At 35.8% G+C, this 27503-nt stretch overlaps 1 protein-coding gene across 3 annotated transcripts in view; it reads left to right on the forward strand.

The window, feature by feature from the left end:
- Positions 1 to 14598: 14598 nt before the first annotated feature.
- The window catches only part of PPP1R1C (protein phosphatase 1 regulatory inhibitor subunit 1C), a 144403-nt gene continuing 131498 nt past the window's right edge, over positions 14599 to 27503 (forward strand). For all 3 annotated transcript variants that reach the window (XM_055122836.1, XM_004601206.2, XM_055122837.1), the window contains exons 1-2: positions 14599 to 14710; positions 16303 to 16363. In XM_055122836.1, coding sequence (XP_054978811.1) covers positions 14630 to 14710; positions 16303 to 16363 — 142 coding nt within the window. In that variant the 5' untranslated portion in view covers positions 14599 to 14629. The remainder of the gene's footprint in view (positions 14711 to 16302; positions 16364 to 27503) is intronic.

The raw sequence follows: 27503 nt of genomic DNA on the forward strand, positions 1-27503 counted from the left end.
CAGAAATTTCTCCTGGTGCTGCACCGGGAGATCATATGGGATGCCCGGGATGGAAGCCAGCTTCGCTGCATTCAAGTCAAACACCCTATCTGCTGTACTATTGCTCCAGCCCTACCTAAGAAAGACTATTTTTTTTAATTAAATAAGTTTTATTGTATCATTATGAGATACAGTTACAAACTTGCATGATAGTGTTTCATTTGGACAATGCTTGAGCACCCATACCTCCACCAGTGCACATTTTCCATCACCGTTGTGCCCAGTGTCCCACTTCTTAATTAAAAGACAAAACATGATTAAATAAATGTTGGAATATTTTCCCCTTTTCAGCTGCCTTCTAGAGATAATTTCAGAGGCAGTTTCCCTTTCTTCACATGAAGCCTGGCTGGTCTTTGACATGCAGATTTTAGGTGCTAGCTAGACCTGACTTGACATTGTAGATTCCAGGCTCTGGCCTAGCCTAGTCTTTGGGATGTAAATCCGAGTGCTTTCAGCCCAAGGGAGGCTTTGGCTTCGGCTTCGGTTTTGGTTTTGTATCTTCTTTCCAGGGGGCCTAGATTAATGGCCTGCAGATACAAGTGAATAATGTTGCCTCAATGTTCTTCCTGTAAGATCTTTTGGTGCCTTTGGTAAAGTCAATGTATTGCGCCCTTTGGAAGGGCCATGATCGAAAAAAGGGGTTCGGAGAGAGATACAAGAGAGGAGAGACTAGAGAAGGAAGCGGCAGTAGATCCAGAGAGAGACCTGAGCTGGGAGTGCGGGAGATGGAAGATTAAAGATTGAATAAACGGTAACTAATCAGCAACCAGCATGGTCCTCGTTCTTCCTTCACCTTTCCCTGACCACCGGCCGTCCCGATCCAGTCCACACACTGTGGTTCCAGGGCACCGAACGCGGGTGGTGAGACACAGCCGCCCGGAGAGCCTGAGAGTGCACTCGCCCCTCCGCGAGCTTTAGTTTTACACAAATAAATATTTAATTTTAATCTCTCTGACTTTACTGAGAGTGCGAAAAATATTTTAACTCATGAAAATTAAAATTTTTTAAGAGAGAACTGTTTTAAAAATTCTTAGTTATTCTGGAAGCTTATTTTATAATATAAAACTAACACCTGTCAATTGTATAAAATAGAGAAGCATAAAGAGCAAATAAACTTAAAATCCTGCCACCCAGAGGTAATCTCCAGTAATATCTTCAAACAAGTTCTTCCAATCATTTTTCCACAACATACATGCCATTTAAATATGTGTTTGTCAGTATGCTTTTATGCCTGCGTATATAAATTTATATCTGTGATAGAATTGTACTAAAATATTGCTTAATAACATGCCTTATTTTTACTATTATATACTGCGAAAAGATTTCAAGTTATTTGAAAACTATTTCAACAGATAGGATAAAATTTTAGAGATGATTTAAAATCAAAGCCAAATAAAGTGCCATTAAGCATCATTTTACTTCATTGTATTATAAAACATTAGTATAATCAATTTCCTTACAAAAGTGTTGGTGAATAGTTTACAAGTTTACTTATGAAATGCTTATTTATTGCTGAGACAGAGAAGCCCATGTATGGCCTTTTACTAAGACTGGTCTTCTAGACAGGAACTCTGATTAATAACAGCACAGACAATATATGCATAAACTCTCAGTAAATGTATATTTTGACTGTTACCTGTATATTTTTTGTTCAACATAAAAATCATATTTATGTATTGTTTTACAATTTCTTACCCTCTTAGCTCTGTCTCTAGTGTCCTCTCTTGACATACTTGCCTCACTCATCTGAAAAAAGCAAAGTGGCTATGTGCAAGTTATTCTTGTCTTGCTCTTTACTGAAAGAGTCTGTGTATGGAGGTTTTCCTTTTAATTAAGATATTTTTGTAACAGAATAGAAGACTTACACCCAAGAATAGTGGAAATAAGTACCAGGAGGTTTGCTCCATTGCTTGGAAGCTGGCCTCACATGCTGGGGAAAATGGCAGCTCAGATAGAGAAGGGAACACCAAGTAAAATGTGGTTGGAAGACCTGCTCAGAAAGGGAGATGCAGGTTGAAAGTAGACTACAGGTTGAACAAGAGAGCCACTCAATACCTCTATTGCAAACCACAACACCCAAAAGGAGAGAAAGAACAAAAGGGAATGCCCTGCTGCAGAGATGGGGTGGGGTGGGGAGATGGGATTGGGGGGTGGGAGGGATACTGGGTTCATCAGTGGTGGAGAATGGGCACTGGTGAAGGGATGGGTTCTCGAACATTGTATGACGGAAACACAAGCACGAAAATGTGTAAATCTGTAACTATACCCTCATGGTGATTCACTACTTAAAAAAAAAACAAACACAACAAGTGAAAAAACAAAACAAAAAAAGATGTTTTTGAATAACTATTTTATTTATTTTTTGAAGAACAATTTTAAGTTTTGTCCCATTGTAATCACACACTCTCATTATCATTTTAGCCACTAAAGCTTAATGAATACGTTTCAAATGATCATAGTTATGTTCAGCACTTATTTTAGTATGGACCAAAGCATTTCTAAAAAAGTCACTTAACCTTTTTATGTGACCATTCTGCCTTGGTTTTCTTAACTTTGACTCATTTTTGTTTGCTTGCTTCATTCTCTCTTTTCTTTTCTCTCACAATCTTTGGGTTTCTAGAATTCACTTCTTTCTCTTTGCATTCTACATACTGATTGGTTTAACTTATCTACTCCAATGTGTACAATTGTTTATTTGCCATGACTCATGCATTTATGTATATAAATTTGATACAGATCTCTCTTCTGAATTTTAAGCTTATATATAAAATAACCATCTACAATACAACCAATTTTTTAAAAAAGCAAACAGTTACTTGAATTTTTACTTTGTATTTCTGTTTTAAACTTAATGATATCAACAGTCATCAATTTTCATACTCTGATTCAATATGTTAAAAAGTCGCATAGAGTTGAGTGACAGCTTATTTCTGCTGGATGTAGGACTAAATTGAAACAACAGCTGGAGGTGGAGGTGACTCACGTTATGAGGCTTGACTCATTTGGTGGCTTCTTCACTCACATATCATGGGATGACTGTGATGACTCATAAACTGGCTTACACTGGGATTGTTGACTAGAGTTAACATGTGCGATCTCCACGTGACTTGGGATCTTGCTGTATAGCACCAGTGTTTAAAAAAGAAAGTGTCTAAAGGGGGAGTATAAAAGTGTCGGCAAAGTTGAGTGGGATGCTTTTTCTTACATCTTGATGTCATCAGCTCAGAAGATTCAGAATGACTCAAAACATGACTTGAATAATGTGTGGAAGCATCTTGAAGGATATTTCTGGATAGAATGAGTTGAAGGCTAGGCTTAATTGGAGTTTTCTATAGTCTGTTTCCACGCTTCTTCTCTGTGATTCGAGCTTTTTCACGGTGTGGTGGTCAGTGTCTAGGATGACTCCATTCTCAGATGGAGTCTCTAGTGAGAAAATGTTGCAGGAGAAGTAAACAGAATTACCACAATCTTTTTCATATCAACAGTAAATGTTGTTTCCTCCAACACTGATCACTTCTGTTCTTTACTGGTTTGAGAAAAAAAAAGGATAACTCCTTGTCATTTTTTGGTTTTGTTTTGTTTTTTGGTCCATACTTATCATTGTTCAGGGGTGATTCCTTATTCGGTGCTCAGGGATCACCCAAATAGTGCTCAGAGGGCCATATGTATGCCAGGAATAGATCTCAGGTCAGCTGTGTATAAAGCAAGCACCCTATCAGCTATACTATAGCTCTGGCCCCCTTATTATCCTTGTAATTACATTTCCCTGATAATCTTGTTCATATGCTTGCTGGCTGTCTTGTTCTCTTTGAGGAAGTGTCCTCTTAGTTATTCTTCCCATTTCTTTGTTTGTTTTGTACTGTTGTTTTTGGCCACACCCAGTGATGCTCAGGGGTTACTCCTGGTTCTGTACCGAGGAGGAATTGCTCCTGGTGGTGCTCAGGTAACATTGTGGGATGCTGGAAATTGAACTGGATTGGACATATGCAAAGCAAAGGCCCTACCCACTGTACTACAATTCTAGTCTTCCTCTTTCCAAGTTTTGGTAGTGAAGAGATATCTAAATAGATTTAAGGGGACGGAGCAATAGTACAGCGAGTAGGGCATTTGCCTTACATGCTGCCAAACCAGGTTCAATCCCTGGTATCCCATATGGCCCCCCAAGCACCGGCATGAGAAATTCCTAAATGCAGAGTCAGGAGTAATAACCCCTGAGCATCACTGGGTGTGACCCCAAAAAAAGAAAAAATAGATTTAAGAACAGAATTCCCATATGATCCAGTGATTTCGCCTCAGCCATGTACCCCAGGAGCACTAAAACATTAATTCACAAGATATACACATCTCTCTGCTTATCGCAGTGTTACTTACAATGTTCAAAACCCATAAACAACTCAAGTAACCAGCAACACATGAGTGGGTAAATAATGGTATATAGAGATAATAGGATACTTCCCAGCTATAAGAAAACAGAATATCTTGCAACTTTAACAAAACTGGAGGGGTTAAACTAACTAAGCGAAGTGAGTCATATGGAAAAAGACAAATGCCAAATGTGGAGCATATTTGGAATATAAAGAAACAAAGACAGGGAATAGACAATCTTCGCTGGAAACAAGCCATACAATAGTGCCAGCAAACAATGAACTGAGGCATGGGGTGGGGTTATGACCTCAGTATAAAGGAGGATTATAGACACTCTGATATGGGGCATGGGTAGTAGCATAACAAAACAATAGTATGGGAAAATTGGAAACTACATTATTTTAGCAAAAATAACTGGAAAAATACTAAAGGTTTGGACTATAAAGCCAAGCAGCTGTTACTAGAAGAGAAGGGGTTGTGGAGGATGTAAATTGAGACTACGAGAACAAATGTATGGTGAAGATAGAACTGAATGATGATTCGTTAGTCATAAAATTAATGAGTCACTAATAATGTCAGTTACCTGAAACTTATATATTGCTATAGTGCTTTGTTACTTCAATTAAAAAGTAAAAATTTTAAAAAGATCTTTTATGATATGCCTCAAATATGATTTGCTGTTGAGGCAGCATCACTTCCTCTAGCATAGCGGATAGGGCGTTTGCCTTGCATGTGGTCGACCCAGGTTCGATTCCTCTGTCCCTCTCGGAGAGCCCAACAAGCTACCTAGAATATCCTGCCCACACGGCAGAGAGTGGCAAGCTTCCCGTGGTGTATTCGATATGCCAAAAACAGTAACAAGTCTCACAATGGAAAAGTTACTGGTGCCCACTCAAGCAAATCGATGAACAATGGGATGACAGTGCTATAGTGCTACTTGGAATCAGATAAATTCATGGAGAAAAGAATTAGACTCATTTGTGAGAGAGTAGTGAGGGGCATTGCAGAAGAGTATGTGCATTATAGATGTTGTACCCTTCTTCAGAAACCGCTGACATGATCTAAAATTGCGCTAAGCACTTGTACTAAATTATATGTCCAAGTCCTCTTAGTTACTGTAGAAATGACACACATTTATACCCTTATTTTTAAAAATAATTTTTTAGCAATGTTACGAATCTAAAAAGCATGGCTAAGATGATACTCATTGTTAAAAATCTAAATAAAATATAATTAATTTTTGCTCTACATCTTAACACACTCTGTTTCTGATTTAATGATTTCCCCAAACTCCTATTAAATTTTTTTTGATTAACCATTTTTTTATTAACCATTACTTCAATTGTCTATCCCATTACCACCTTTCAATCCCTTTAAATAATTCTGTGCTCTCCATTTCTCTTGTTAATTTTAAGATATTCGTCATCACTTAAGTAGGTTATTCTAACATTCCCAGATTTTCAAGCCTCTGTTCCTGACCCCTTTCAATCTTTCACACAGACACCACTGTATCCATCTAAGATACAAATTAAATTATAATATTCTGTTTCAAATTCATTGGTTTTGTCTCCAGTAAACTGTGCACGGTGTATAATGTTTTAATGGCTATCCTCCCTACTTTCAGGAGTTCACTAAATCTCTGTACATGTGAATGACATTCACACACTGTGTCACAGTGCTGTGTGGAAGTTACTGCCCTTTCCACAGAACGTTGTTCTGTGTCACTAGAGTTGATAATGATCTTGTGGATATGACAATGCAGATTTGTCAAACTATATTTATTACAAGAGGCTATATGCCTTTACCTTGATGTTTTTAAATGCCATTTAAATTTTTAAAAATCTCTGTAGTCTAACAAAAATGTTTGTGACCCAGTCAGCCACTACCCCCCTACCCAGTTTTCCTTTTTATTCCCTATGGCCTTATTTAGCACAGCAGCTCTGACTCTATACTTCTTACTTATTTGGGATTCTGCTTTACTATCTTATCTGCATGTTATTTTAAACTTGGGATTTTTATCTTATTTATGTTTATGGCATAGAATAGGGTACATAAGTAAGATTTGTGAAAGCACTTTATAAACTTTATAAAATCTCAATAATTACAATCTCCAAATTTCTTGTTGTCATCATTCTAAAATTAAATATAGGGAAAAGCTAAAAGTAAATTATAGAAATGAATAAAAGTCAAAACATATAAAAACAAGTAAAAGAGGAATGAATAAGGCAGAGACAAGTATGAATCCCACATCCTTTTTTCCCGATGATTCTTATGTCTTTGCTAGGTTTTTCTGAAAACTTTTTAAAAAGTATTTTTATGCCACACCCAGTTGTGGTCAGGGCTTATCTCTGGTTCTGTGCTCAGGGATCACTTCTGGTGGGCTTGGGGTATGGGATGCTGAGATCAAAGATGGGTCAGCAGTGTACAGAGCAAATGTTCTGCCAGCCCTACTTTCTCTCTAGCCCCTGACAACATTTTATTATTCTACAGGGTCGAACATTTTAAAAGTCTCCTATTTAGACCATACTAGGATTGCTTCTGGCTCCTGCCTCTCCTTTGTCTGACAATGAACTTCTTTCTCAAAGGTGCCAATGAAGCACTGCAGTGTCTTGGGTAGCTGGAACATTCTCTAGGCCAATTCTCTGACACTGTTCTTTTTCTGATGTAAATTTATTGCTCATCTCATGACTAATATAGGGGTGCTGAAAGTCCTTCATTAATTCCTTTCTTTAGCAAACCTGCCTCAAAAAGAAGCAAAGATTCAACACATTGATCCACAAAAATATTTTTGAAATAAAATATGTCCACAGCTAAAAGAAAATTCACCCCAAATATTTATGTCACACAGCAGTAATTCTTCAATTTAACACACATTGTATGCATTAGATCAAATGATCTGGGATTCTAAAGTAAGTGAAAGTTGTTACAGTTAGTAAAGACAAAAGCACATTAAATTAAAATAGTGAATAATTTTAAGGAACATGATTGGTGCTAAACAAATGAATTAACAAAGTGTCAACCCCTTAGCATCAGATTAATAATAAATTCATTTTTGGACTTAAATGTTGTGGGAATTCATGATTTTTTATTTTACTACATGATTGCGATGTAGTGAAAATATCTTGTCACAGAAATTTGAAAGCTATATAATTTTAAATAGTAATGGACGACTTTAGAAGACATTTTGAAGAATTCAATATGATTAATGATTCTTTTAGGGAAATTTAATTTAAGTGAGTGCTGGGAGACAGTTATCCATTTCAGTTAAATTAGTAGCACTCACCCATTCCAGACAGATCTATTTGTCTTGATTAGACATCAGTGGTTCCCTATCAGTTTGTTAATATTACTAATAAAGTTTTGAACTTATCAAACAATTTTTTATTTAAATTTTATTGAATCACTATGTGGAGGGTTACATAGTTCTCAGGATTATGTCAGTTATACAATACTCAAACACCCTTCCCTTCACCAGTGCCCATATTCCATCACCAACCACCCCATTATACTTCCCGCCCCCTCCCGCCCCCCCAGTCCCCGCCCTTGTAAGTGATAAGTTTCACTTTGTTTATGCTTTATCTTGGTTACATTCCATGTTTCAACACATAACTCACTATTGTTGCTAGGGTTTCCCCCCAAAAAAGAAAAGACAGTCCTACTGTCAAGGAAGCATTTGATAGCTCTCCATTGCTGAGAATGTAGAGATATTAAGTCCCGCTGTTTGTTACATAACTTTTCTATATTTTTCCCCCCTTGTCCCGCGCCACCGAGATCACGCCTGTTTAGTAATCACCACGCTGCCTGGCAAAAGGAAAAAAAAAACGAAAAAGATGGTTATTTCCAGTCATCAGCCGGCGTGGGGCTCTGGCTTAGTTGATAGTCTGGTAGAATGTCTGCAAGCAGTTTCTGGAACCAAAAGTAATACGCTGGTATCGGCCCCGGCTCGAGATTCCACCAGCGTCCCGCTGTTCCAAGTACATAAAAAGTTATTCCCTTATATCCCATTCCCACGCCACCAGGTCCATGTCAGCTTAATGGACATCATACTATGGTTAATGCCACACCACGTTTCTTCCCGAGAAAGAAGGATATTTCTTCTCAGCCAGTGTAGGGATATGGCTTAGTTCAGTCTATAGAGATGGCTACCACTTTGATTGCCTTCAACATTTCAGCAAAAGACTTACTATTCTTGTTAGGATTTCCCACCAAAGTCCGACCCATTAAAAAGGAACCATTTCATATTGGTGATGATTAAATGACATTAGGTTGCGCGGCCATGGCAGCGGCCTCGAGGCTTTGAATTTCTGTATAAAGTCCAGGGAAAGTACAGCCAGAAATTACACGTCACTACAAACTTTAACCCTATTATGGTCCCCCCAAAGTCCAACCCGTCACAAAAGAACCACTTCATATTGCTGATGATTAGATAACATTAGGCTGCCGCGGCCGCGCGGTTTTGGGTTTCTATATAAAGTCCAGGGAAAATTCTGCCTAAAATTCTATCGCTACAATCTTTTACCCTTCAACAAAAAACTCAGTACTATTGTTTGGGGTTTCCCCCCACGGTAAGCCCTGCTAAAAAGGAACATTTACACGTTGCTGACAATCAAGAGATATTAGGTTGCGCGGCTGCTATCACAGCCGCGTGGTTTTGGATTTCTATATGAAGGCCAGGGAAAATTCTTTTGGTAATTGCATCACTTGCTGGCGTTGCCTGGGCCAGTAGCTCCGAGCACACAGTTTGGAGGCATTTTGGGGGCGCCGCTCGTGTCCAAAGTGGTTCAGTTGCCTCTGGGGTCGATCTCGCGAGGCGGCAGAAAAGAGCGTACCCACATGGCTCTGTGTTTAAATCACTTATCAAACAATTTAAAGTAAAAATGATTGAGGTTACTTCACATCAATTCAATAGTGTCATTTCCTTTGCACTCTGGATAGATGTGCTTTACAGCTAGCTACAACTACAGGAGGGTTTGAAGGAGTGCTACACAAATATGACTGCTACCAAAGGAGTGTTGAACATGGAATGTTGAAATTATTTGTCCTAGGGCTGGAAATATTTAACTGCCTCTTACTGGACACAAGAATGCGGTATTTGTTTTCGCTCATAATAGGATTTTCAGCATAGGTCTACATATCTATAGGTATGCTTAATGATACCTGCCTTGATTTTGATTGATATTTACTTAGCTAATCAAATGTTAGAGTAATATCTAATATAATATATTTAAATATTAATAAATAATTATTAAATTTAATTAATACATTTAAAATCTAAATTAAAAAATATTTAATAGGGGCTGTAGGATAGGGAAAGGACACACAATGATGGTGATCCAACACATGGCCTCACACATGCAATGCATGTGCTCTACCACTTGAGCCACACCCTGGTCACTGTATTCAAGAAATTCGAAGCACGGTTTTGAATGGGAAAGACATCAACAATTAAAAAAAATTGTTTTATTTATCCTGTTCTTTTCTCCACACCTCTACTTTTCCTCTTCTTGTATCTCCTCTTCTCCCTTTCTCTTTTCTCTTGAGCATAAAACATTCATTCTATGTCTGGCAAATGCAAAGGACTGAATGTCTATGTTCTCAGAATTTGTATGTTGAAATTCAAACCTCAATGGTATTTCATTAGGATATAGGGACCTTTGTAGGTTGATTAGGTCATAGGGCAGGAGTCTTCTTTTTTCTTTTTTTCTAATATTCTCTTATAGCTACCTTTTTAATTTTTTTTTAAATTTATTTATTTTTATTGAATCACCATGTGGAAAGTTACAAAGCTTTCAGTCTTAAGTCTCAGTTACACAATGCTTAAAGGGAATCCATGCCTTAGAAAAAAGGTCCAGAAAGGGCTCCTTGCCCTTTCTGCTTAGTGAAGTTACAGCGAAAAATGACTTTCTGGGGAGCAAAGCTTCACCAGACAGAGTTTGCCATCATCTTAGACTTCCAAGTCTGTATAAATGTGAAAAATAAATACTTAAGTTTTATAAAACACCCAGTCTTTGGTATTTTGTTATAACAGATTAAAAAGTGACAAATTACTGTTGGCAATTATCATGTGAAAAAAACTCATAGGACTTTTAGAGCCAGTTAGAATAACAAGAAATAGGTCTAGGTGATATTTTCATAAAAAGAAGATTACTATAATTGATTGTTATAAAAATATCATGAAATAATTAAAAAGTGACATATTTCATGTGTAATATCCTCTAAAAAATAAGGAAATGTCGAGTATATTTTAAGTTCTTATTAAGATACTGAAAGCAAGGTATAGAATTTGAAAGGAGCACTGTGATCAAATTCAGTATGCAGAAGCCCTTTATGTTTCCTGGAGCATATTAGCTAGTGAAAACCCTTAAGGAGTTACTTAGCAATGATTAGAAGACCATCATCCAGCCTTTTAAGTTTCAAGATAGATGGAAAAGGAAGCATTAGGAGGGATGACAAAAATAATACTTAGAAATTGTTACAAATAACATTAAACGAAACAGAATTAAATACTAAGAAAAAAGATGAGATCATTTTTTCCATGAGGATATGATATATCCTTATAAGGATTTGCAATAAGAAGAACCACCTTCTTATTTCATGGTTCTTCTTATTGCACCTCCTAATAAAATTTGATAATATGAAGGAATGTAGAGATCACAGTCTGGCAGGCTATGAGGTAACGTCTGGTGACTTATTTTTCAATATTTTACCTTCTTCACCCTCAATATTGTTTACCTGAAGAAAGACTAAGGTATGACTCATTTAAAAAACATTTTTAATATTTAACAATAAATTTTACTGTAGCACTGTAGCACTGTCATCCTGTTGTTCATCGATTTGCTAGAGTGGGCACCAGTAACATCTCCGTTGTGAGACTTGTTATTGTTTTTGGCATATCGAATATGCCATAGGTAGCTCTGCCATGCGGGCGGGATACTCTCTGTAGCTTGCTGGGCTCTCCAAGAGGGATGGAGGAATCAAACCCAGATATACCACATGCAAGGCAAACGCCCTGCGTGCTGTGCTACTTTTTGAAAAGAGCAAATGAAAAGAAAAATTACCTTTATTTAAAATTATTTTGGGTAGCTAATACCCAATTCTAGAGCCTCCATTTTAAATTGATGTCTGATTTGAAATGTTAGATCTTATTGTTAAAACTTATAATCTGCTACTTTATTTCATTTATTCATATGTCATGTTATCTTCATATCTTTGACCATGAAACACTGAATGTTAGTACACTTAAGCCCTTTAGAGATATGGTGTCTTCCACAGAGTTTTCTACTAGTCCTTATATAAAAGAAGCCATTGCACTAAGGGATGTAGTTCTGTTACACATTAGCTGGTTGGTTTTAGAAAAGTGACCTAAATACAGTGATTCTCAGTTTCTTCATTTCAAATTAGGGATGAAAATGTCAGTGACATCTTCAAATAGTTGTTATATATAAATTAATGCAGGTAAAGCACTCAGATTAGGTCTGATACTTGATATATATAGGAGTAAGATATTATTTCTAATGGGGAAATTATGTCTGTTACTTACTATTACTATACTCCATATAAAATATTAAACATTTCATATTATTTCAGATATAAGTAGCAGTAGGTTATTCTTGAATGTATTTTTATTGTTGCTGTTTGTTTTTTTCTTGCAACGCCAAGGATCAAACCCAGGGATTGAACCTAGAGTCTCACAATTGTACCCAGGATCTCACAATTGCATGGCAAATGTTGCTCCACCAAACACATATCAGTCTTTAAGTGGATTCTTAGGAAAATAACATCTCAAACACAATTTCTGTTCTTCTGTCATAAAAAAAGACCTTGGATACTTCATAATATATTATATTAAAAAATACTTGATATGTGAATAGTGGCAATATGAAATGTGGAATAGTTAAAAGATAGTATGCAAGCAGTTATACTATGTAGAAATAACCCTGCTCGTTACCTTGGGATCACAGGAGAGGCAGGCATATGTCAATGTATGTAGGAGTCAATCTACAAAAGCTACTTAAAAGCAATGATACTTAGCTCTGTCCTGAAGGATGCACTTGAATGAACTGGTATAGAAGAAGCTTAAAGTCTAAACAGTCTCTTTATGATTTATTGTTGGTTTAACTTGTCTAAATAGCTGGTAAGTGTACCATTTTATTGTTATTTGTACCATAATATATATATATATATAGGATTTTATTTTATCACTCCTTGTCCTAACTGATATAAAATTATTCCAGTTGGATATTTTTAGTAATTCACATTAAAAATATCCCCTTAAGCTTTTTGAAAAATCTAATTCAAAAAGAAGCAATAGGTATATGATTTTTAATGTGCAAGCCATATAATTAATGAGTTCTAAAGAATTAATTAATCTAAACTTCATGAGAAAGTTCTGCTACTGACCAAGCTGAATAAGCCATTGAGTCCGGGTTTGAAGTCAAGGTTACTAAGTGCATCCTTTTAGCCATTATACTATGTAAAGTTTTGGATTAATTCTTTACTAGAAATATAATTTGTAGAGACATTTAGAGAAAAGCATTTCATTAATGATAGTACTTCAAATTTTCTTTCCGGCAATGTTTGTAAAGTGTTCACATAAAATATAAGTTATAAGTTTGTATACTTATTATTCACTATAAGTGTGAACCCATTACATAAATTGTAGTTGTTCAGCACTATTGTCCAACTGAAATGCTTCCACAGCCCATCTTCATTAACTTTTCCCCCTAGTGGACATGGAGAAGCTATTTAAATAATGCATATTACTCTCTATAGACTTTTAACTGAAACTCACATCATTAAGAGAGAGTCTGGAATAAATCCAGAACCTAAAAAAAATCATTTGCAAATACCTGAAATAATAATGAATGAATAAAAGTATAATATTCATAAAGATATATTTCAAATATGCAAATAGAGAACTCAAAGTTTTATTTGCCCCTCCCCCCATTAAAGCAGCTTCATTTTCAGACTTCCTTCACACATACACAGAAAAGACTGAATATCTGAAGGCCATCTGGCTGTGGTACCTCTCCTTTGACATTAACAGATGTGAAAAGCCAATGTCCTCCTCTGCCTTCTCCATGAGCCAATCTGACCATTATCTTCTATCATTGTGGAACTTGACCCTCCTTCCCTCCCTCCTGGTGCTTTATGTTTAAATATATCCCCATATTGACAATAAACCACAATATTGGATAACATTAGCCCTCCATTAATGTTTTCTAGTCACTTTGTATTCTTCCAAATCAGAGAATATAACCAGCTTCTCCAGGAAATAAAATAGAGGTCACTGCAATAGCAATGACTTCCAAGCTGTTTGCTAAATTTAACTGTCCATTACTTTTCTCTTTAATGAAAACCGTGAACTACAATTATAGAACCTTGGAACAGAATAAAAGGTCATCAAGTCCAACCCCCTCATTGGACTGATGAATGCTTAGTGGCCTAGACATATGCTCTAGTTTGCTTAAGATCGGGGGGATTTTTCAGTAGTAAAGAAGAAACTTGAACTAAGATCTGCTCAGCTCATTCATCAAGAAGTAATATACTGTAGATACTCCATTTGTTATGATCAGTCTTACTAAGCCCATCATTACAACATAAACATACTATTGGTTGTGGTTTACCCTCCATGGCCATTCATTTATTTGGTGGCTGTATGTTTAAATAACAAAGGTGTCTTCTCACTTATAAGTTGCTATGAAAGAAATGAAATTACTCCATATTCCAACCCTGCCCCCAACTCTAAAACTTCCTGCTTTATGTTCATCAATAATGAATGGACCATCCCTGCAATACTCAAAGGGAGCTTACATTGCACTTTTGAGCAGTCAGTTAGTAATGTACAGTGGAGAGAGCTTTTCTTTCAAATCCCAGGGCAGTAGGTCCTTCAAGTCTAGCATTGCATTTTCAATTAGCTGCTGAGTGAATGCTTGGCATGTGTATTAGTAAAAAGGCACACAATTAGCTTATTGTTCTTTTCTCTATTGTGCTGAGAAGTTCCAAGAGATTGGTGGGGAAACAGGCAATTCAGGCATCACTGTGGATGTTGAAGAAGGGATCTCAGACCTCAGCATCTTCATTTGCTTGCTCTGGAATTACAGATATTTATTACAAAGCACTCTGTGTGGCTGGGTGGAGTGTGGCTAAGGAAATACGTCCCCGTCACCACTTGGGGTTAGTCTTCCTGAGCCTTTCACATCTCAGACTAATTCTTATCATTATCATGGAGCCCAACAGTCCCAAAAAGATACAATTTGCTGTACCTCTATTCCAGAGTCAGATTGCACCCGAAGCAGCAGAACAGGTAAGAAGAATTGAGTGAAATTGTTCCTGTTAAGGAAATTCAGACATAGATGCTTGTTATTAATTGAAATCATCCTTATCGTTTGAATTTGCCTAACAGTGTGACTTCCTAGGATATAAAAGTGAGGTATAAGTTGCTTTCTTTCTACGCATTTTTTTATGAGTTGCATTAGGGGAACTATTATCTAAAACACACCACTTTATTTGATACAAAATTAGCAGTTAATGAAAATATTGTTATATTATTAGATATTCATATTTATATAACAAAATGCTTGATTTTGCTTATTATAATATTAGATTAACATTTAGGGAAGCTTGAAATAATCCTTAAAATAAGCATCGTTTTATTTAGATTACTTATAAAATAAAAATTGATTTAATAAGAACATCAAATATTGCAATAATTTCAGATTGTAATCTCAATGTTTTAATTACCCTTAATTGTATATCTAAAGCAGTAATTATAGTCATAAGTAATTAGTGATAAATATGAATGGTATATCTACATATAATTATAAATATTTTTTCAGAGATTAAGAAAAGCTTTTTAATACTTCCTGAATTTTCTTTTAATGTTTATTATAGTCACTTCTGTCCCTTCTTTCTCTCTCTCAATTTATTTACATCTCTATCCCCCTGGATATTCACATTTACTTAGACTCTTCAATGATACAATAGATACACTTAAGAGATCATTTTTGGTAGAATTATAATTGTAATGGAAAAACCAAAGAAATATGTGGGGTCATCAACCAAATTATTCATAATTCTTTTTCAAGTATTAGATACATTGCATTAAAATTAATTATTGAATCTGAGAGTCATAATTGTCTAAGAGATGGTTTATTAGAGATCGTCTCAAACTCAGGCCAGATTAATTCAAATTTGAACTTGAAATTTTATCATCTATTCTACTGATATTTATCTTGGAATTTAGCTTCATATTTAAGAAATAAACAGCTTGTGAGAGATTGTAATCATAATGTGCTCCTGAAATTCTAAAATACAGATACCCAAACTATAGGCTTTAAAATTACATTCTTTCATAAAATCCATGTTCTTTCTTTACTTGTTGATTTGTTCTAAATGTTATGATAGAAAATAAGTTAGTAAATGCTATTAAATTTGGATTGCTATAATTTTTATTTTCCTATGTTTTTACTACCCGATTTAGAAATAAAGCTAGTAGGTCTTGAAAGCATTGTTACTATTATGACATTAATATAATAATATATTACTAATGATTCTCAGGAGAATAATCAAAATAATTATTTTTATTAATAAAAAATACGTAAAGTCATCATGATACCTTCTTTACTTATAAATTTTCAGTGGAATCACTTGGTACATTGAACCATTTCTTTTCTGTGGTTATGTAGCTCTTTGCTATCACTTAAAGAAGAGTGAATCTGGTATCTCACAATTTTACTGATTCAACATAAAACAAATGACATCCAGCTATGTGTGCCTCGTATGTGTGCTTTCGGTTGTTGAGGAAAAGATGAGCATAGGACAGTTATGCAAGCTTGAAAGTAAAATGGAGCCATGTTTGATGCTCATTGACAGAGACTGGGCCTTTGTTACTTACAGATAAGGAAAAGAAGACCCACACCAGCATCACTTGTGATTCTCAATGAACATAACCCCCCAGGTAAAGAAGTATGATGTATTTCACACTGATAGAGCAGAAGTGAATTGCTTGAAGAATGTAGACAGTATATCATTGTCAACATATTTCAATTCAATTCAGCTGGCAAAAATCTAACAAGGCACTTCCTAAAGTGGATCATAAAAAATCAGAAATGAATAAAGGAAGTGTCTCAGACACCAGTCTGCTTTCATCTAAAATATCATTTTGGCGATATGCTACAAAATGTCTTGTTAGTATTTGCTGCCATATATATATGTATGTATTATCATAATCTGTTTCGGTGCCTATTAATGAGGTTGGTATAAGGTGCTTAATTAGGAATCAAAGCTCAAATTTCAGCCCAGAGTAAGTTATATATTTACAGAGTACTTTTTATAATTTATGAAAAGTTGTCATGGGGTAGACAATGCACCAGAATAACCAGCATTGTCTTTAGCTTTGCTGCTTATGTCATCTCTGAATAATGCAATTGACAAGTAACCAGATCAATTTTCAGCACTGCCCACTTGAGAGTCATTCTGAATGGTTGCATCCATTTGTTGAGGTTTTATTTTCAATTTCCTGTAAAAAGAGAGGCTGCATTATTATTCCGGATAAGGAACTATGATCTGCTATGCACAAACATTTATTTATTCAAGAGGGCTGATTTTAATCTCATATTTAACTGCTGCTTCTAGAAATAAAAGGCATTAAAAGTCATGGCATTAATTCGTAACCAAGCTAGAGTTGCTGCTGAAAAGAGTGCAAGTAAAAGCAATAAGTATGGGCAAAAGGAGTTTGATAGTGGGAACATAATATATATAACTGGAGATTAGATAAAATGATACATTTTAAGAATTCCAGGGTAAACTAGTCTTTGAAGTAAAGATTGTTCCTAAATAGAAACACATAAAATAACACATATTATATTCGAATATATAATAACATTTAATTATATTAGAATATGATATTCTAATGAAATATTGAGCATTGAACTTAAATACATGATTCTAAATACAGGGAACTATTCAGCTGATAAAAAACAAATATATTTCTGCTCAAAACAAAAATCAGAATTATGAATTGGTTTCAGGAATACTATGTTCCAACACTTATGCCTTCACTAGTGTCCACTTTCCTCCACAAGTGCCCTACTATTTCCTTCCCACCCCCAAGTCTGACTCTATGAAAGAATTTTTTTTTACAATAACTCTTAGCACTGTGGTTTACAGGACTGTGCTAAATAGGGTTTTATACATAACATTTTACTACCTTTTAAGACCCCTCATCCTCCCAGTTGAATACTTCCCTCCATCGTGATAGTCACGTCCCTGTCATATCTTTCCACTCCAATCCCCAGACCCTCAGTGGCATGCTTCCTATGGAATACCAGTTCTCATGTTCATTGTTTCCATTGCCTTTGGGCATGTCACACCACCATTTTGTTTCTTGATATCCCATATATGAGAGAGATCATTCTGTATCAATCTCTCTCCCTCTGACTAATGTTGCTTAGCTTGATACTTTTCACATAGCAAATAATTGATCAATTTTATCTTATGCTCAAGTAATATTCCAATATATATGTACCATTGTTTCTTTACGCTCTTGGACATTTCCAGGTTTTGGCTATTGTGGGTAGAGCTGCAAGGAACATAGTGATACAAATGTCTTTTCTCTGTTGTTTTATTTGGGAGATGGGGGACTGGGAGGATATTCCAAGAAATGGAATTGCTGGATCAAATGGGAGCTCAATTCTTAGTGTTTTGAGGAATGTTCATATTATTTTCCAGAAAGGCTGGGCTAGTTGATATTCCTACCATCAGTGAATAAGGGTCCCTTTCCCTCTGCATCCACCGCAACACTTGTTCTTTTTGATGCATGGTGAGCAGTGAAAATTCAGATAATTCTTATTTTAACTCATGTAACTATTTTTTTATTTTAAACTTAATTCTTATTCTTGTTTTAGTTGTGGTGCTTCTCGACAGCATGTCTACCCTGAAATCTTCATTACTTAGAGACAGCTCTATATGTGACTAGGCATTCAGGACTATATTAAATAGAAACCCAAGCTTTAAATAAATCTTTTTTCTTTCTGAACCTCTTAGTTTCCTAGGTTAAAAATAATATCGAGATAATCCTTCAAACCAAATTAATTTTTTCTCTTGAAATCTCTTTTTATTACCTCAGGTCCTAGTCATTAGGGAGTGTTGTGCTATTTCCTTTCTGACTCCATCTTTCTCCCTGCTCACAGTCATTATTGGAGAGAACTTGTTGACACAAAAACAGCATTTTAGTAAAGTCATCTCCTTGGATCTTCATTCCCATTTTGGGAACTTAAATATTTTGCACAGGACTAATCTGCCTTTGGTTAAATTTAGTAATAATTTATACTGCAGTCATTTGCATAAATGATGGATTATTGCAACAAAGCCCCCAGAGTTCATGGGGTGTTTGCACAGGATCTAGTACTGTGACTATTGGGGAAATAAGAAAATTCTATGAACATAGAAAACAGTCACTAAAAAATAACATACAAACCGAGTCAAATACTGATACTTGATTCTGGTCTTTATTAGCCATGTAATCTTGGGTAAGGGTCAGAATCTCCAAGCTGTGTCATTTTTTTTCATTTATGAAATATGGATTACAATTTTCATCCTTCCTACTTCACAGGATTATTGTCAAAATTGGAAGAGTTAATGTTAATACACCTTAAAAAATGCAACTTGTGACAAATGCTAGCTGATGTGTTCTGGAATATAAACCTTGCATATGATATTTAAGTTAAACTAGAAGGGGAAAGAAAGAATATTCACAATCTCATCTCAACCAAATATTTCTGCCCTATACAATAAAATTTTATGTTTCAAATATCTGAATACTCTATATCTAGTAAAATAAAACAGATAAGAGAAAATAAAGTTCTTTTAAGTACCATATGATCTTTTCTAGGTAATTGTTTCACCTTGTCCTCAAAAGCAGTGTTAGAGGGTTTTTTTTTCATTTTTTTATAAATAAAATTTTAGTTATGCTTTAAATTTTATACAGTTAAACAAGATTGTTTCTGTAGATTAAACAGACATTTTCAATTTATTGAGATTATCCAGAAAACAGCTGTGTATTATTAGAATCTTTGTCACTACTGTTAAGATTCAAATTTTGGAAAAATTTTTTTCATTGTCAATAAATGAGGCAAAGGATTTTAAATTTTTTTCAGTTTTGAAACATAATTAACAAATATTTCTAATTCATATAAGATTGCCCTGTTATTATTATTGTTAAATGAATTTGACTTCACTTACTTTAAGAAAACATTTTTTACAAGTTCACAGAAATAGTTAACTAAAAAAATAGTATTTGAAAAAATGGTTTCATTTTAGACTTAGAAATACATATATGTTATGTTTATATTTTATAAAGGGTAAAGAGGACAAAAGATGTTTCGAGATTTAAATCAAATTTGCTTAGTTGCTCGCGCATCTATGCTGGTCCAAACACAGCGATAAGGAAGGTCATGATCAGTGCATTCCAAGGGCAACCAAGTGTCCCATTTGTTACTGTCTAACAAATTGCCTAGAGTGGCCATATGGAATTTATTGCATAACTTGTAACAAATATGTCACTGTCTGGTATAGATCGAATTGAAAATACCATGCCTGAAAAAATGTTAATAGTAGAGCATGTGTTTTTCTAGTGAAGAGGACAGAAATGATATGTTTGCTTCTACCAATGACTGAAGATTTAGATGGCAGTAAAAACGCAGTGGAAACCTGAAATGTGGGAACAGGGATGTTCATCTTTTAATTTTTTTTTTTGAGGGGCTACTGATATTAGTGACTTTGTAGCAAACTGCTTTCCTTCTGCATCTTCAATTTTTATGAAGGACCATTTATGATAAATTTTCTGAGACTTCGAAGCAGAGCTATTTTATTTTTTTATTATATGCTATTGGCTTTTATTCTTTTTTAACTTTTATTTATTTATTTATTTATTTATTTATTTAATGAATCCCATAAGATACAGTTACAGACTTACAAACTTTCATAATTGCACTTCAGTCAAACAACGTTGGAGTACCCATCCCTCCACCAGTGCCCATTCCCCATCACCAATATTCCCTATGCATAATTTGCAGTTAACAGATTTGATTTCTGTAGTGCTATTCAGAGATGTGACCACACAGCAATAATTTTCCATAGAAATAAATGTCAATGACACTGCAATTTATTAAATTGTATTATAGATTTACTTAGACATTACTTGTCTTTAAGCAAAATTATTAGAATACTATATTTGATAACATATTAGAAATATAGAAATACAAAAATAATTTTTAATACTTAATGTAACCATATAGCCTAGTTCTCCCTCTCGGAGAATCTGGCAAGCTACTGAGAGTTTCCTGCCCAAGTGGGAGACCCTGGCAAGCTTTGCCATATTCATATTCCAAAACCAGTAACAATGATGGGTTTCATTCCCCTGACCCTGAAAGAACCTCCAGTGCGGCATCGTTGGGAAGGATGAGTAAAGAGAGGCTTCCAAAATCTCAGGGCTAGGACTAATGGAGATGTTACTGAGACTGCTTGAGAAAATCGACAATCAATGGGATGATGATGATGATGATGATGATGAAGATGTAACCACACATTTTTTATATATGTATATATAAAAGGAAGGAATTTATGTATATGTATATATATACATATATATATAAATATATATGTATATGTATATATACATATATAAAAATATATATATATCAATCCAAGTACCTGAGTCTCAATCTGCTTTTTGTATCTTGGAGAAGAATTCATAATTACCATTTCAAATCCAGATGTGATCATTTTATTTCTAATACATTTTTTTAATTTTGGGGGGTTAAACCTGGAGATGCACCAGGGTTACTCCTGACTCCGCACTCAGGAATTACTCCTGGTGGTCCGTGGTGGACCATATGGGATGCTGGGGATCGAACCCGGGGTAAGCTGTGTGCAAGACAAATGTCCTATCTGCTATACTACCCCTCCAGCTCCAGATATGATCATTTTAGAGATTATAGAATACAACTTTTGGGCCAAATTATAAATGTCTCATTTTACTCATAAGTAAATCTCTATCACTCTTTAACAAATGTTAACTTATTCACCTCTGTAAATGCACGTTTTCCCCCACTACCCAAAAGTAGAGGATTCCCATGATACCTTTCCTAAGCTGACATGATTTAAAGAAGCAACTATATTTAATTTATTTTAAAAATATTTAGCACTCCCAGCTTTTATTCCCAAATAATCTGCAGTCACATCATATATCATAGTTATCCCAAACCCTAAAATAACACTAACATATAGGTAGGACAGAAATAGAAATGATATGAAAACTACACATTGTGATATCACTAAACAGGAGCATGGCAGTGCCACTGTCCCTGCTTGTTGCTAAGTGCGTATTTGTGCTGCTATGAAAAATACAAGGGCATTTTTTACTTTCCCCTTTTATCATAAAGATAAGAACCTTTCACTGCTAATGATAAAATCCATTTTGTATTTCTTTTGGGTAGTGAAAACAGTTGCTAATGCAGATTTTCTGTAAAAGCAAAACGGCATAATGTGAATGTCTGAAAAGTGAGGATATCTGCACCGAGAAGAATTCCTTATTATTCTTTTCTGGAGTAAATATTTCCTATTTCCTATTAGGGTCTTAGTAAACTATCCAAATTATTCTTTTCTCTAAAACTTTGACGTTGAGTTGGACATAATCTTCCAGTAAAATATCAACCTAGACCAGGCCTTCTGAAAATTGAAGTTTGTGGTTTGTGTTCTTTTCCATTTCAAATATAGTTACATTAAATCTAATGGACCTGATACCTATTAAATATGAGTGAAGTGTAAGAGGTCTGGAGCTAAGTGAAGATTTGGGTAAGTACCAGGAGTTTGAAGGATTTGAAAGCTGGCTGTAGATCTAGAAAGTGAGAAGAGAAACATAAAGTGAAACTCTTCTTACACAGATGGGTTTGGGGTGCATTTTTCTCACATGGTAGAGGATTCAGAGATTAGATAATATGAGACATCTATATTAGATATCACATTATCTCCTTTCAGTCTTTAGAGTAAATTTTGTCACTTGAGAGAAATGGGATTCCAGTTGACAGTGCTATTCTGCCACAAACACTGAATGTAGAAGTCTCCATGAAGCATATTGCTTTCTAAATGAGGCTTTTTCCTTAGTATGCTGAAACTAAACTAGTGATTCGAGGATCTGGATTTATAATTCCTAAAGGCTTGATGGTAGCAAATATTGATAGCCTTAAGCTGAATTGCTCAAAACAGAGGGCTTCCAGGAATTTCTAATGATGGGATATTTGCAGGGTCAACAAAGTTAAAGAGGAGATCTTTTTGTGGAGTCCCTCTATTTCACAAAATAAAGATACAATCAAAATGCTGTGGGAACTGAAAGAGCAAGTCCCAGGAATAACACTGAAGAATTTCTTGGTATTTATAAGGAAGAACTAGGACACAAATAAGCCCTGATCTAGAGATACCTGTTACCATCCAGAGACCTAACATCAAATGTATTCAAGTGAAAATTGAAGTTCATCCATAGCCTATAACATTTTTATTTCATTCTAAAGTTTTTTATCTTTTTAGAAGTGTGGTTGCAGTTCAGTCTGATACACAGTACTTGTTAATTGTTCACCATATCTTTTGTGATTATTTGTGATTTCACTGTATCACTGTCATCCCGTTGTTCATCGATTTGCTTGAGCGGGCACCAGTAACATCTCCAAGTGAGACTTGTTGTTACTGATTTTGGCATATTGAATACACCACAGGTAGCTTGCCAGGCTCTGCTGTGCGGGCGAGATACTCTCCATGGCTTGCCGGGCTCTTTGAGAGGGACGGAGGAATCGAACCTGGGTCGGCTGCATGCAAGGCAAATGCTCTACACGCTGTGCTATATTTCACACATTCTCCAGTAACTGGAAGTGCAACCAACAGCCACCATCACAGCCCATCATCATGAAAGTCTTACTGTGAAGCTGTCAACCTCAGTCAAGAACAAATTTTCCAAAGTTCTAATTTTTTTTAAAGCTTCGTTTTTAAAGCTTGTAAAGTACTATGAATTGGATGGACATAAACTACATTATTCTGAGGCAATGCCTGCCCAGCAACCAAACTTAAATAAACATAGCTTCATTTCTAAAATGTTGTGCCTTGGAACTGGAGCAATAGCCCAGGCGCAAGGAGCTCGCCTTGCATGCAGCTAACCCAGGATCACTCCCCCGCACCAAAAATGCCTCCCCCTCCCCCCCGGCCCAGCAGGACTGAGACCTGAATGCAGAACCTGGATCAAGCCCTGAGCAGCACCGGGTGTGGTGCAAAAGCCAACCCCAACCAAAAAGGTGTCATTCCATTAAATCAGAATACACCTTGAGTAAGTACACAATTATTGCTGTCGTTAGATTCCTTGAAGTAACAATAGTACTTCAGCATAGAACCAGTGCTTGATGCCTGCTTTCCATCATGTCACCATACAGCTGATGCTCAGATATATGGTTACGGGGGGCCAGAGCGATAGTACAGTAGGGCACTTGCCTTGCATGAGGTTGACCTGATCCCGCCTTCCCATAGAGTCCCAAGCCCACCAGGAGCGATCCCTGAGCACAGAGCCAGGAGTTAGCCCTGAATACCTCACAGCTCAATAACAAACAAGAAAACAAAGGCCTAAGGCTAGGAAAAGAAGATGGAAGGGAAAGAGCCTGAGTAAACTGCACTGTTGGAATGCTGACACTCCCAAGGCACATATAGTCTTATGAGAAGTCCTTATGGTAGGTTCAATTATTCCCTTAAAACATGGGCGCATAAAATATTACAACAATAAAATTTAAAGTACTCGTGCAGGTAGAACTCAGTGTAATTAAGTGACCAAGAACATAGGGCCGAAGAGACAGTCCAGTGTGTAGGATGCTTGCCAACCCGGTTTGGATCCCAACCAAGTTTGGATCTCTGGTACGAGCCCTACCAAGAGTGAGTGATCCCTAAGTCTGAGCACTGTCAAGTGCATTCACCAAAAAAACATTTGTAAGTGAAATTAGCACACATTTTATTGCATTAACATAATTAACAGTTCTGAGTAATCCATAAAACCAACTCAAATACTGCACTGGAATTAGCCAAGCACCACACACACACAAAAAAAATAGGCCAAAATAAAAACAGTAACAAAAATATCTCACTCCACTAAAATAAATAAATAAAAACCCCAACTCATGTCAATGTGAAGAATATAAGAACAAATAAGAACAAATGCTAAAAAAATTGTGATTTATTTAATTTTATGAATGTGATTTATTTTGTAATTTTTTAGCATTTATCTTAATAACAGTATTAATGACTACAAAACAAAGGAAGGTCTAAGTTTGGAAGATCAACAACTAAGTGGTATTTTCAAGGAATTGTCAGAAAAGCTTACTTCTTCCTTTAGCACTTTTGTGATTTATTGAATGCCAAACCATGCTGAATGATTTAAAGATAAGTGACATATGAGGGCTTTAGAGATTCATGTTTTGTACAATTGATTGGTTTATTTTCCCATCACTATTAAGTCTGTGTGGCCAAAAACCCAATCAGTTGGAACAGCTATGAGCCAAAGATAAAGCTCTGGTTTCTAGAAATTTTTGATATAATGTCAACTTTTGATATAATGTAACCATTAATAAACCTTTACATCTCTAAGTATTAAAGACTCTGAAAGATAACTGCTTTTATTTGAATAATAGCATATACTTCTAATTTTAATGTCAAGTTTATTTTTTATTTTGCTATTTTTTGTAAGCTTTATTTTAATCACTGTGATTCACAACATTTTGATTGATAGGTTCATGAATACAATGTTCCTACACCACACCCTCCACCCTCTGGTATATTTCCCTCCACCATTGTCCCTCCACTCAGCGTTCCCCACTCAATTACTTCTCATCTTCCTGCCATAGTGAGTTCAGTTCTAGAGACCAGTTCTCAGGATCTGCTGCTTTTGACCATTTGTTATTGCTCTGTATTCTTCTTTATATCCCACATATGAGAGTGATCATTCTACATCTCCCCCGAAGCTTACTTTACTCAAAATGGCACCCTCCACTTCTATCTGTGCAATGGAAAAAAATGCATAATTTCATCTTTTCTTATAGGCAAGTGCTATTCCTTTGTATATGTGTCATAGTTTCTTTATCCTGTTCATCTCTTCTTGAGTGCTTGGGTTTTTTTCCAGATTTTAGTTACTGTGAATAGTGTTTCTGCAGTGAACATAAGAGAACAAATATCTTTTCTGACTTGAACTCTTGGGACCTTGGGATAGCTGCCATACATGGGTTTTCTGGATCATATGGAAGTCCAATTCTTAGGGGTTTTTGTTTTTATTTTTTGAGAAGTGTTTATATTGTTCTCCAAAGAGGCTGAACGTGTCAACTTTCCTGAAAACAGTGGATGAGGGTTCCGTTTCCCCCCACTTCTATACAATAACGATTTGTTTTTGTTCTTTGTGAGTTATGGTAGTCTCAGTCATATGTGGTGTAATCTGATTATGCACATAATAATGTGATATCTCATTATTGTTTTAATTTGCATTTACTTGATGCTCAGTGATGCAGAGAATATTTTTCTTATACCTATTTGCTTGCTATATATATTGAGTTTCTGTTCATCTGTTCATCTCTTCTTCTCATTTTTGGATAGGGTTGATTTTTGGGAGCTAGATTTTATAAGTGCTTTATATAGTTTGTAATTTAGACCATTGTAGGACGTGTGCAGGGTAAACATTTCCTCCCAGTCTGTGGTTGCCTTTTCATTCTAGTTATATATATAAGTTATATATAATAACATATATATAAATATAATTTTTTTCAGTGCAGAAGCTTCTTAAATTGACACAGTCCCAGTTGTCTCTTTTGATTGCAATTTCCTAGTTTTTGGTATAGCATTGTTAAAGATTCCTCTAGATTCAAATCATGAAGGGTTCTGGCTATATTTTTCTTGACATCATTTATAGTTTCAAATCTGATATTGAGGTCTTTAATTCATCTCCAACTGGTTTTCGTTCATTGTGTGAGATAGGGGTCTGAGAACATTTTTTTTTGGTCACACCCAGCGATGCTCAGGGGTTACTCCTGGCTTTGCACTCAGGAATTACTCCCGGCGGTGCTTGGGGAACCATATGGGATGCCGGGGATCGAACCCGGGTCGGCCGCGTGCAAGGCAAACGCCCTACCCCGCTGTGCTATCGCTCCGGCCCCCTGAGATAATTTTTTAATACACAACTGACCAGTTTTTCCAGCACAATTTGTTAAAAAGCCTTTTATTTTTTGTTTTAATTTATACTCTTAGCTCCTTTGTAAAAGATTATTTGACCATACCTGAGAATCTGTTTCTAGATTATCAATTATATTCCATTGATATGAAAGGCTATCCTTATAACAGTACCACATTATTTGGATTACTATGGTATAATTTAAAGGCGGAAAAAGGAAAGTATTTCCCCCCTCTAGGATTGTTTTAGCTACTTGAAGGTTTTATTAGTTCACATAAATTTCTGCAGAATTGTCTCTGTTGCTAAAGAATGTGATGGTTATTTTTACAGGAATGGCATTGAATCTGTATGGTGATTTGGGTAGGATTATTTTGACAATAATGATGCCTCCAATCCATGGATAGGAAATGTGTTTTCATTTCTTTGCTGTTTTATTTATTTTTGTGGTGATTTATCATTCTTTTTAAAGTCTTTAAACTCCTTTGTTGAGTTGGTTCCCTGCTCAAAATCAAAACCAATCATGGTTCCTCTGGGGAGGATAGGGCCTTTGTGAGGGACACTCCCCACTCCCCGCCTCCCTGGTGTCCTACTTCCTCTTTCTTTCCCAAACTGCAGTTTGAGCTTCACCCAGGGGATGAGGTTATTGGTTTAGCAGTACAACAAAACAGACGCTCAGACACAGTAACCACTCCCCCTCAAATGTCAGGTATCAAGACCCACGTCATCTTCTGCGGGCCCTGACCCGCCCAACCTCCCTCTTCAGCTGTCTGTAGGCGAAATTCTCCTTGTTCTTCCCAACTGAACCATGACGCTCTGCCCCTGGAAGTCAGCCCAAGAGGAGTGAGCGGAGGTGGGGGTG

This window comes from Sorex araneus, chromosome X (assembly GCF_027595985.1).
Source record: "Sorex araneus isolate mSorAra2 chromosome X, mSorAra2.pri, whole genome shotgun sequence".
Lineage (NCBI taxonomy): Eukaryota > Metazoa > Chordata > Mammalia > Eulipotyphla > Soricidae > Sorex > Sorex araneus.